General features: G+C 43.7%; 1 protein-coding gene across 1 annotated transcript in view; it reads right to left on the minus strand.

Moving 5' to 3' along the window:
- KDSR (3-ketodihydrosphingosine reductase) overlaps window positions 1-12186 on the minus strand; it is a 41779-nt gene that overhangs the window by 12744 nt on the left and 16849 nt on the right. Inside the window, exons 6-8 of the mRNA XM_057699532.1 lie at window positions 9345-9536; window positions 3310-3393; window positions 533-616 (exon numbers count right to left, since the gene is read on the minus strand). Of these exons, the coding sequence (XP_057555515.1) occupies window positions 533-616; window positions 3310-3393; window positions 9345-9536 (360 nt within the window). The remainder of the gene's footprint in view (window positions 1-532; window positions 617-3309; window positions 3394-9344; window positions 9537-12186) is intronic.

Below are 12186 nucleotides of genomic sequence, written 5' to 3' on the forward strand. Positions count from 1 at the left end.
GGTTTCTAAAAATACCATTTTTGACTGAATAAACTCAGTAGCTGGGAACTGCATTAGCTGAGTCGACAGGATGATGGCCCAGTGGGCTGGTGACACTTTCTTATTAGTAAACATTTGGGAAAATGATCTTGGGGAAGCAGGAAGGTGAAAGGAAAATCCTTAATCAACAAGTCTGACAGTAAGACATCTAAAATAATCTAAAACTGAAAATACTGCAGGAAAGAAGAGGACAACACGAGGCATACAGTATACAATACACACCGTCTACACGTCACAGGTAAGTCTCATTTTCCTGTCAAAGAACCGAAGTTCTCAGACTGATCAATCTGTTTTTAAGGTTAAGATATATAACTAGTTTCCAGAACCTACTAATTAATATGCAATCAATAACAGAAGAAAAGTACAGTATTAGATATGATGAATTTAACTCACAGAAAAACCCAATGATTTATATTTTGAAATAAGCCCTGGGAGAAAGATCGTTTTGGAAATACGCTACTGTATTAATAAAGGAAACAAGGATTTTACTTACTATGGCATCTTTAACAATTTGTTTGGCTACTTGCTCTGGTTTGCAAATAGATGTGGTCTCTGAAATTAGACGAGTCTCCAAAGGCTAAAGGTTAAAAAAATAGACATAGCAATACCATCACTGTCCACTGAATTAAAAAATAATTTTACAGCCCTCCTCCCCTAATCTATACATAATTCCAGTTTTCTACCTTTGAACTGATTCCTATTTTTAGAATTAAGTCCATCTAGATCCCAAATCAGTTTACTGATTACTGGTTACTATATAAAATTCAGCCCAGTAGCTGAAGCAAGACAAGGAGGCCTCAGCTACTCTCTGAGGGACGTGGGTCTCGGTTCCAGTGAGGACCATCAGAGCTTAAGTTTAAAAAATGAAAAAAAATAAAAGACCCTGCCCTGTCTTTTTTTTCATTATTAAAAAATCTTCTTTGGAGGGATCTGCAACACATGTGCTCAAAAATTCTTTAGAAGGGAGTTTCAGTTAGAAGTTTCAAACCTTAAGCCTTAAACAGCATGAAACGATACATTTTATTTACCATGTAAGCTTGAAAAAATAAAATAAAAACCAGAACATATTTTCTCAAAATAGAAAAGCATATTGCTCTTAAAAGTCGAGTGTTTTTTGATGAACCTAAATTAACAGAAAAGCCCTTCTGAAGGTGCCACCCATTCATTCTTCCAGACCTCCAGGCTGACATAACCACGTGGCCAGATCTATGGGAGATTTAAAAGCACTATGGAGCCCCCTACAGGACCCACAGATCAAGGCAGAATTTTACTTACCCAAAGTCAGCCCAACATTTTAGTGGAGGGAAAACAAAAAAACCCAATTTAACATCAAAATCAAATCTTCACAAGGAAATCACCACCCTTTGTCAGCTTTGGCTTCTACCTAAAAGACCAGTTACCAAATGTTGCAAATCTGCTTAGCCGATCCCCCCCTTTTTAAAACAGGGCATTTGGCTTAAATTTACTTCTTTGAAACAGTAGTAATTTATAGAGGCAAAGCCAAAGAGAAATGAATAGGGGGAAAAGCTTCTAAATCATAAACATCTTTTTTGCAAATATACAGTCCATGGAGGATAAGTGCCAATTTTTATGCTGTGTAGATTCACATTTATTCAGCATCACTACAAAAAAGAAGAAAACCCATCAAGACCAGGTTCAAGGGGATGAGTTCTGATGGATTCCTTTCTTCTCCACTTTGTTTGCTCAGAGAGTGCCTACCATGTGTCAAGGCAGGTTCATTTGAACAAAGTGCAGAGCTTGCATTCAGCTCAGGATGACTGACAGTCACTGTATTAAACGTTAATGTCCGGAGGTGATAAACACTTCGGAGAAAAATAAGGCCAGGGAAGAGGATGGTGAACATCCCACAGGAAGGATGCTTGAGTTACAGAGGGTCAGGGAAGTCCTCTCCAAGGTGATGGCTATACAGAGATGGAAAGAAACACAGGAGGAAGATCCACTCTAACACCCAGAGAGAGGATGGCAAGAGCAAAACCTGCAGGTGCGAACAGGCCAGGCAAGCTCAAGGAACAGACGGGGCTCCGGCGTGGCCGAGGCCAAGAAGAGGAGAAAGTGCTGTGGTGCTGTGGGCAAGTGGCCGAGGTCCAGACGGTGCGGGACCTAAAACATTTGATATCTCTGGATCCTATTCCAGGCACGCTGGGAGCCAGGGGAGCCGTACTCTCTGATACACAGCCAACACCAACATGCAGTATTCTGAATTCTAACTTTAAATTACTTACAATGAAATAAAATTAGAAATTCAGTGTCTCGGTCCCACCAGCTGCACTGCAAGTGTTCAACAGCCACAATGTGACTACCACAGAGGAGCGTACATAGACCATTTCCTGTGTCCCATTCTGGAACTTCTACTGGACTGTGCTGCACAAGAGGTTTTTGATCTTTTGCGGGGTTTCTTTTTTTTTTTTTTTTTTAGCTTTGTTTTTTGGCTTTTTTTGCACAAGAGGGGTTTGCACAGGGAAATGACACAACCTGACTTGTGCTTTAAAAGGATCACTAGCTACTCTATGAAGAACACACCCCAGGAGTATAAGAACAGGAGCAGGCAGACCAGGTTGAAGACCATGAGAACAGCTCAGGCAAAAATATCAGTGGTACTCACTGCTGGGATGGTAGTGATATTTGCAGTTAAAAAGAAAAAAAAAAAAAAAAAGGTCTGATTTGGGATAAATTCTGAGAACAGAGCCCAGAGGATCTGCAGGTCAGCTGGACGTGTGATGTGAGAGGAAGAATCAAGGTTTCTAGCCTGAGCAGCTGGGGGAACGGTGGGTGCCAGGTAATGAGATGGAAAATAATAAGGAGGGAAGAAGAGGGAAACGGAAGTTCCTTTTTTGGAATGTTAAATCCGAGATGCCCATTAGAAATCCACGTGGAGACAACAGATCAGCAACCATTTCAAGTGTTTAAATGCGTTTAAGTCCAGGGGAGAAAATACTGAATATTATTTTTAAAGAGTATTATCTTGTTAGTTAAAAATACAAGTTGTACTCTCCATCAAAAAGAAAACACCTTATCAATTAAATAAAGCTTCCTAGCAAAAATGGCCCTTGAAAATAGGGCTACAATCTCCAAGATTCCATAAGAAAGCTCCAGAAAGTTCAGAGGCCTCTTGCAAGCACATAAACTGAAAGGAACGCAATGTTCTGACTGATGGAAATGCCTGCGGGCTGAAGGGTGTAAAGACAGAAAATGGGAAAAGGGGTCTCCAACGTTCAAGACTCAAAACGGGGCACAGAGAGGCATACTTACCTTGGTTTTGTTTTCTTCTGCAAACCCGGGGGTGTCTGTGTCTGGTGGGTAGGCAACTGTGACATAAACATTATACGGCTTCACCTGCATTTCGGAGACAACATTGGCCCCTTCAGTAAACAGATACAATTTTGCAATCTCCCTTATCAACCTGCATTGGCTGCCAGGCAGACATTCTAAATATGGCCTTGATTTTCTCAAAAGGTGGTGAGACCAAAAGGATGATTCTATAAGAGGAGAACTACCACCAGATGAATCAGGAAGCTCCTGGCCCTGAAGATCATTTGGAAATAAAGGCAAAAAGCTCACCCCAATCTCTATGTCAGAAAACAGCTGGCCCTGAGCTAGGGGATCGTCTCCTTCTAAGTTTCTTCATCCCCACTGACCAGGGGCCCAGGAGCTGCTCGTGAGGAGAGCAGATGATACTAAAAGGAAATCCACTCATCCTCCCGCCTACCGTGCACCACTCGGGCACGATGGCCAAGGCCATGGGACAGGTCTGTCCCTTGGCCAACAGGCTGCAAGTCTGTTTTCCTTCATGGCTGCTTCTCAAACCCCTGTTATGTTGATTTCAACTACAAAATATGTTGCGATCATTCAAGTCCTTCCCCGATGCCCTTCTTGTGCCACCCCAGACCCCAGTCTAGAATTTTATCTATCCCCTGAGAAGTCTGCTGATTTAGGAATGCCCTATGCAACCAGCCCCTGCCAATGAGGGGCTCAGGGGTCACTCCCTCCACCACAGAACTAGCAAACAGGACACTCCCCCAGGGGGACCCCCAAGTCAGCCCAGGACAACCTCCCCTGTGGACAACCTCATCCCATATCTATACGTGGAAACTCCTCCCCAGCTTCTCTTCCCAGCTCCCTCACCCAATCTGGAACAGGATCCCAGGCTCTCATAAACACACCCCCAACTATTCCAGAAGATTCTTCTGCTGGTCGACCAGGACACACCCTTCCCACTGACCTCCTGCTCCACACTCCTCCCTTGCCCTGATGCTTAGTGACACTAAGGGTGATAGATTAAACCATCAGCATCTCTGCCATGACTTCTGTTTGCTTTCAGCTCATTTTTTAGCCCCATGAAAACACCTGGGGGAGTTGGACAGGCAGCTGGTCGTCAGGGAGGCCTCTGCGCGTCTTAAGGAGGCAAACAAGTGACAGTACTATACTACATCTTCATGCAACAGTGAGAGCATTCCAGGGTCCTGCTTTACATTTGGCTTTTTTCCCCCTACTTCCTTCTGTGAAGCATGGTCCTGAAGGCCATGGGAGGAAACACAGGGGCAGGAGAAGCACAGGGGCAGGAGAAGCACGCGGGCAGAAGAGCCTGGCCGGCCAGCCTGGGAAATGCAACAGCAGAGGACGATTGTCCCTGCTGGTTTGATTCCAGGCACCTAGGGCGTGAGAGCGCATCCACTCAGCATCGCCGGGGCATGCAGCTTCAAGGCCCAGCCGTGCTCATAAATAGCTCTGGATTTGGGCCAGGCAGTGAGGTTGATGAGCAAGCAACTTCTCTCGCACTTGTTTTTAAGACAGTGACTTTAAAAACTGTCTCCCACGGCCTTGCCCTCTGCTGTGAAACATCACCGAAAAAAGAAAAGCCAATAAGCAGTAATTAGACAGCCCACCCAAAACCTGAAGCCGACTGCTCAGACGCGGTCGCTTCCGTGCAGCTCCTCCTGCTCCCACCCCTGCAATGAGCCAGGACTGTGGTACATAAGCTAAGACAGGCTGTCAGAGCAGTGTTTCTCAAATTCAAGGTTATGGCTGAGCTTCCAAATGGGTAAAACAGCTTTTCAGAACAGCTTTTTCCCGGGGCGGGCACAGACTGTTGGGGTTGGGGGAAACGAGTCCAGTTCTGTTCTGGGTACTGGTATCTTCTCTACAATCATGAAGCCAAGTGACCCTCTCAACCTATGGTTGGATACCTCCGGTGGCTAGTAACCTAACCGTTGTTATTTACTTATCCAACAAATACTTATTGCATTACTGCTACGCCCACATGGAGCTTACAGTCTCCTGAAACTCTTGGTCAAATAACCTGTTAAAATCTACACAAACTGTATCTATAATCTTCCTTCAATCGACTGATCCCATAACCCCAGCAGAAAAGGAAATGCATAAGAAAAAAAATATCAAATTGTACACTTTAAATATATGCAGTTTATTGTATGTCAATTATATCCCACTAAAAGTTCTTAAAAAAGAAAAAAGAAAGAAAAGGAAATGAGGTTAGTTTGGCTTCACTGGTTTTTGCTAAGACAAGTGCTGACTCCTCGAGACCACTTTTGCTAAGAATTTATAAGCCAGGACTTCACTGATTCCCTGTTTACTTAGGCACTGTGCGTGTCTCCTTGTCCCTGCTGACTGACCATCGCCCCTCCCCTGCTGCTCTGTGCTAGTCCCATCCTACTATCATTTTCGCCTTTCCACCCGGCTGCATTCTCAATCAGAAAGATGCCCACTTGCTCAAGAACTGATTTATTACCAAAATAATCTCACCTAAGGGGTGTTGCTCCCCATTCCGTCAAAGCAAAGACATGGGGGCTGGAAAAAGGGTTAGAGCAGTTGACGTGAAGCTCCAGAACGTAAGCTTCAGCTTACTTGTGGGCCATGGTGGGAAAAGATGGGGTTAGAGAGGCAGGGGACATCAAGCCAAGGGAAGCAGAAAGGGGGATGCCTAGTTTTCTTTTACTTGGTCTCTGCTACCACATCTTTGGCTACACCCCACCTCAAAAGGCTGCTTCCCAAAAAGATCAATTTCTAAAATCTTTAAATGATGTATTTGTACTAAAAGGCTGAGTAAAAAAAGGAAAACCAACCAAACAAAAAAAGCCAACAAAGCATTCTTTCACATTTAGTCACTGTACATAAAACATTTCTAGGTCCAACTTTAGTTTGGGGGGCAAGGGCTGGGGTGGAGAGGAAGATTTAAGAGTTCATTAAACCAAAAAGAATGATCAAAAAGCACTGAGAGTCTGAGTAAGTCTAGAAGGTTTCATTCACAAAAAACACAAAAACCATCTTGGCCAGACAGATCAAATTACCCAGGTTTCAAAACACGACAGGATAAGTTTGTAAGGAAACAATTGTTTTGATGCAAGTTCTGCTACGGACAAACTAGATTTTGATTACTGAATTTATTGCCCCTCAAACCTGTTTTCCATGGTACATGTTTACTTTAGTTTTTTGTTTACGTGACAGCATTTTGAATGGAGTCCAAATATGGAGCGAAGTCAAGCTGACCGGCAAGTCCAGACTGGCCACTGGCAGCCTGTGAATCACAGGGGTCACTAGGAGGCTCCGGGGACTCGTCTGGACTAGCAGCTCCCTGTCTTTTCCCTCTTCTTTATTAACAGCTTCATTCTACCCCGAAATGAAACCAGGGCACCCAAGTCATACACCCTGCCCTAAATGAGTGAATCCTGAAGTCATTCTGCAAGACACGACTTGGGGTCCAAACGCTGTCGTGTACAGACCTTTCAATTCCAAACCATCCTTTCTCCTACTGGGTTTCTACGACCAAAGTGCAGGGCTGAGGCAACCCCTGACCTGAATTATAGACACATTACAGAGACAGACGGGGAACCAAAGGGCAGAACCAGAAGGCGTGGACTTTGTTACTATTTCTGTCAGAAGCAATGACGTGGCTCTGAGCAACCCAGTGGCTTTATTGAAAACTCAGTTTTACTATCTAGAAGGAGGCATAACAACATCTGCCTCATACATTTCACAAAACTGTTATAAAAATAAGATGGTTATTCATAAAGGGACGTTCCAAAGTAAAAACTACAAAAGAAATACTGGTGTTCTTGTTGGCAATTTCGCAGGCATATGTGCCCAGCTGGCTACGCATATATGACAATGACCTGTTATTGATTAAGAGTATCGAGGACATTGATGAAAATGAAGATCGTGGCCGGCTCCTTCGGGATGAGAACGGCACAGTCCACCAGCCCCTAAGTGGCAGGTGGGGATTCTGTCACGGACCCGAGAACGTCTCTGCACTGCCCTGCTCATCCAATACCCGGGCAGCGTGGCCCTCCGCTATACACCATCAAGGGCTTTTCTGGGGACTTTCTAAATCAGGGGTCGGCACGCTGCGGCCTGAGGACCAAATCTGGCCCATGACCTGTTTTTATAAATAAAGTTTTCCTGGCACACAGCCACACCCGTTCATTTAAATCTCGCACACGGCTGCTTTCCTGCTATTATCACAAGAGAGCTGAGTAGCTGCAGTTGGCACCATCTAGCCCTCAAAGGCTAAAATATTTACTCTCTGGCCCTTTACAGAAAAAAAAATTTTTATCTACCCATGATCTAAATCACAACATGGGATTCTCAAATCACACTTACTGTACGTGGATTGGCCACAGTGAATTTTCTTCTGGGCTTTCAATATCATGATGCCGTGTTATCGTTCAGCATACAGTTGACCTTTGAACTATGTGGAGCTTGGGGTACTGACTCCCTGCACAATCCACATATATTTCCAGGCAGCCCTCTGTACCCACCATGCAGCATCCATGGATTCAACCCACCTCAGATCATGCAGCACGGTAGTTTTTACTGAAAGAAATCCACACATAAGTGGACCTGTGCAGTTCAAACCCGTGATGTTCAGGGTCACCGGTATAAAGAAACAGAAAGAATTTTACCTTAAAGTATGTGATTGTGTGCTTTTTGTTTTTGTTTCGTTTTGGTTTTTGGGATTTGTTTGTTTGTTTGTTTCTGGCCATGCCAAGGGCACGCAGGATATTAGTTCCCCGACCAGGGATCGAACTGTGCCCCCTGCAGTGAAAGCGTGGAGTCTTAACCCCTGGACCGCCAGGGAAGTCCCTAAAGTATATGATTTTGGAAAGATGTGCGTGGTGCTCTCTAAGAATCCCCATGTGACAACAACACAGAAGTCGACTTCACACAGCTGAGGAGGAAGGTCGTACACATCTGACAAGTGCTTATTTTATGCTAATTCTAACCACGCCCTCCTTCCACAAGATGTTCTATTCACTGTGAGGATAAGCAGCACTCATATTCGGCAATATTTCTTTAGGACATCAAAATATAAGTATCGGAGAGCCAAATGCGATTTTTACTCCAATCCTCTCATTTTCACAAACAAGGAAACTGAGATCAAGGTAAATGATTTGTCTAAAAACTGAGAGCTGCACAGTAGCTCTTCCCTCAAACACGTGCTAATTTTATTAGTCAGTCATAAAGGACAGATCTCTAGAAAATGTTAAAGAACAAGAACAACAAGTTGAAGAATAAAACATCTTACATACACATTACCCTTACACATACTCGCACAGTACTAGGCCAAAAAAGGCACACCTCATACTATGATGCTTTGCTTTACTGCACTTTTACAGATATTGCATTTTTTACAAATTGAAGGTTTGTGGCAACCCTGCATCAAGGAAGTCTATTGGCATCATTTTTCCAGCAGCATTTGCTCACTTCAAGTTTCTGTGACACATTTTGGTAATTCTCCCAATTTCCCACACTTTTTCATTATTATTATATTTGTTATGGTGATCTGAGATCAGTGATCTTAGATGTTCCTATTAAGACTCACTAAAGGCTCAGATGATGGTTAACATGTTTTAGCAATAAAGTATTTTTTAGTTAAGGAACATACATTGTTTCTTTAGACATAATGCTATTGCACGCTTAATAGTATAGTGTAAACATAGCTTTTGTGTGCACTGGGAAACCAAAAAATTCATGTGACAATTTACTGCAATATTCCCTTGATTGCAGGTGTCAGGAACTGAACCCACAAAATATCTGAGGTCTGCCTATAATGCCACGAAGATGTTAGTAGTGCTAATTGTGTATTAAATTTTTATGCGATGAAAAACATGTTAACTGCAACATTCAGGGGTTGCGCCAATTCTCTTTCACCCATGCCAAATCTACAAATCTCTAATTTAATACAATCACACTTGTAAGGAAGCTACAGACTAAAGGAGACCATACATTGCTGGGCTGAAAGGAGTAAATATAAAACTGAAGACAGCTCTTACCTCCATCTGCAAAGCCTCCGCCAACCCCCTGATGGCAAACTTGGACGAAGAGTAGGCTGTGAAACCAAATAAGCCCAACTGCCCAGCCTGGGAAGACACGAAGACGATCCTGCCCACGCGGCGCTCCTTCATGGTGGTGATCACGGCGCGGCTGGGGTACACGCTGCCCAGGTAGTTGACGCTCATCAGTCTCTGCAGGGAACAAAGTGGCCGTGAGGAGGGAGCAAGGTCAGCGCCCCAGGCTGCATCCCACGGGCATCCTGCCTGCGTGCCAAGTCTGAGCTCGTCAGTGCAGCCCAAGGGACGGGGAGCTCAACGGATCTGCTGAGCGAATGAAGGACTAAGTGACCCTGCAAGTGACCATGACATGCAGGACCCACCACTGGGAGCCTATTTCAGTCTAGCCTTACATTCTCACAACGACAGCACTTACGTCTCTGCCGAAGGCAGGTCGAAATTAGTCTTCTGCTTATAAAAAGTACAATGCATGCTACAGGCAATACTGGTCAGGAGACCGTTTGAGGAAAGAGCTTCTGAGCATTTCCAGTCCTATTAGCTCTAAGTGACAGAAAGACCACAAAAAGGCTAGGACTGGGGTTGACAGCAGGGACTGTGATGTGAAGCCCGGGCTCTGCCATTTACTGCCTAGTTGATGATGAACAGGAAAGTAAGGCACTCTACTTAGTCCCTCAGTGAAAACAAGGATAATACGGGTAAGATCTCAAGGCCTGCGGCAAGGACTGAAACAGGAAACACAAGGGAAGCACCCACACAGTCCCTGACCCGCAGCAAATACTCAATAAATGTCAGCTCCTATGTCATGATGGGTAAGAACTCACATAGGCACCAAGAGTCTACTTTCCCCTCATCCTGGGAACTCTTAAAAACCTTAGTTTCAACCTGAACATCTCAGGATACTGCATTACAATGTTTCTATATTAAAAGTCTTGTAAAAATACTAGATCTATCACCATGTGAAACCAAACATTTCACTGGGAAATTGAGTTCATCATGAAATGTTAACGCAACAGAATGGTAAGTAACTTTTAGAAACCATGACCAGAAACACCAGCAGGACAGCAGGAAATATAAGTTTAAAAAAAGCAGAGGACTTCCCTGGTGGTCCAGCGGTTAAGGCTGTGCTTCCACTGCAGGAGGCACAGGTTCAATCCCTGGTGGGGGAACTAAGATCTCACAAGCCACGTGGCACACACAAAAAAAAATAAAAATTTTTTAAAATATAAATAAATAAATAAAGCAGAGGGCAGACAGTATTTACACTGTGACTGCAGCTATTTCAAATATTAAATAAAAGTACATGAGCACAGCTGCAAAACCAGGGAAATGTAGAAAATTGTAAGTGACTGTGTTAGGATTCTGGGATTCCCATTTTTTCCCGAATGCTTTTTTTTTTAATTAGTTAATTAATTTATTTATTTATTGGCTGTGTTGGGTCTTCGTTGCTGTGCACAGGCTTTCTCTAGTTGCAGAGAGAGGGGGCTACTCTTTGTTGCGGTGCACAGGCGTCTCATTGTGGTGGCTTCTCTTGTTGCAGAGCACGGGTTCTAGTGCATGGGCTTCAGTAGTTGTGGCACGTGGGCTCAATAGTTGTGGCTCGCAGGTTCTAGAGTGCAGGCTCAGTAGTTGTGGTGCACGGGCTTAGCTGCTCCGTGGCATGTGGGATCTTCCTGGACCAGGGCTTGAACCCGTGTCCCCTCTATTGGCAGGAGGGTTCTTAACCTCTGTGCCACCAGGGAAGCCCCCCCCCCCACCGGCCTGAATGTTTTTTAATATCATTCTGTTGGTTTGATAATAAAAATGCTCTAAAAAAGTGATGGAAAAAAGATGGCATGCTGAACCCATGTATAAACCTCAGCTCCCTTCGGAGAGCCCACTAAAATCTCAGTAAAGAGATTTTTTTCAAGGCAAGAACTCACATGAGCAAAGAAAACAGCAGCAATGACATTTTGGAAGTTGAAGAAAAGAATGATGAATGAGAACTAACTTGGCAGAAAGCTGAATACAAGGTGAGGAACAGAGAAACTAAAAAAGCAGGATTAAACAACAGAAGCCCCAAAAGGCTCAAGCAGCAGCAAGTATCTCTGGAGGAAGGAGGGTGGCCATGGGGCTGGAGGACAGGAATGTGCACTAAGAGTCTGTTTTTAAAAGTCAGGTAGATGAACCCACTGTCATAATCAGAGATTTCAGTACCCCGCTTTCAATAATTGACAGAACAAGTGGACTCAAATCAGGAAGGAGACAGAAGATCTGAACAATGTTATCATCCAGCTGGACCTAAATGACACTGATCGAACACTCCACCCAAAACAGCAGAATACCATCAACCCCTGGTGTCCATGGACAATTGGTTCCAGGACCCCCGCAGACACCAAAATCTGCTAATACTCAAGTCCCGTATATAAAATGGTAAAGTACGGTCTGTTGTCTATATCCTCAGATATGAGGGGCCAATCTTACATATTTTTTTCAAGTGCACGTGGAATGGCTCTAAGATCAACTATGTTCTGGGCTACAAAACAGTCTCGACAAATTTAAAAGGATTCAACCAATACAAAGTATGTTTGCTGACCACAACAGAATTCAACTGGAAATCAAAAAGAGAAAGATTTCTGGAAAATTCAATTCCCCAAATATTTAAAAACTAAGTAACACACTTCTAAATAACCCAAGGGTCAAAGTGAAAATGAAAAGGGAAATTATACAATATTTTTAACTGAATCAAAGTGAAAACACAACTTATCAGAATTTGTGGGACGCTGCTCACGCAGAACTTAGGTGGAAATCCGTAGCACTAAATATCTGCGTTAGAAAAGGGAAAAAG

This window comes from Hippopotamus amphibius, chromosome 11 (assembly GCF_030028045.1).
Source record: "Hippopotamus amphibius kiboko isolate mHipAmp2 chromosome 11, mHipAmp2.hap2, whole genome shotgun sequence".
Taxonomy (NCBI): domain Eukaryota; kingdom Metazoa; phylum Chordata; class Mammalia; order Artiodactyla; family Hippopotamidae; genus Hippopotamus; species Hippopotamus amphibius.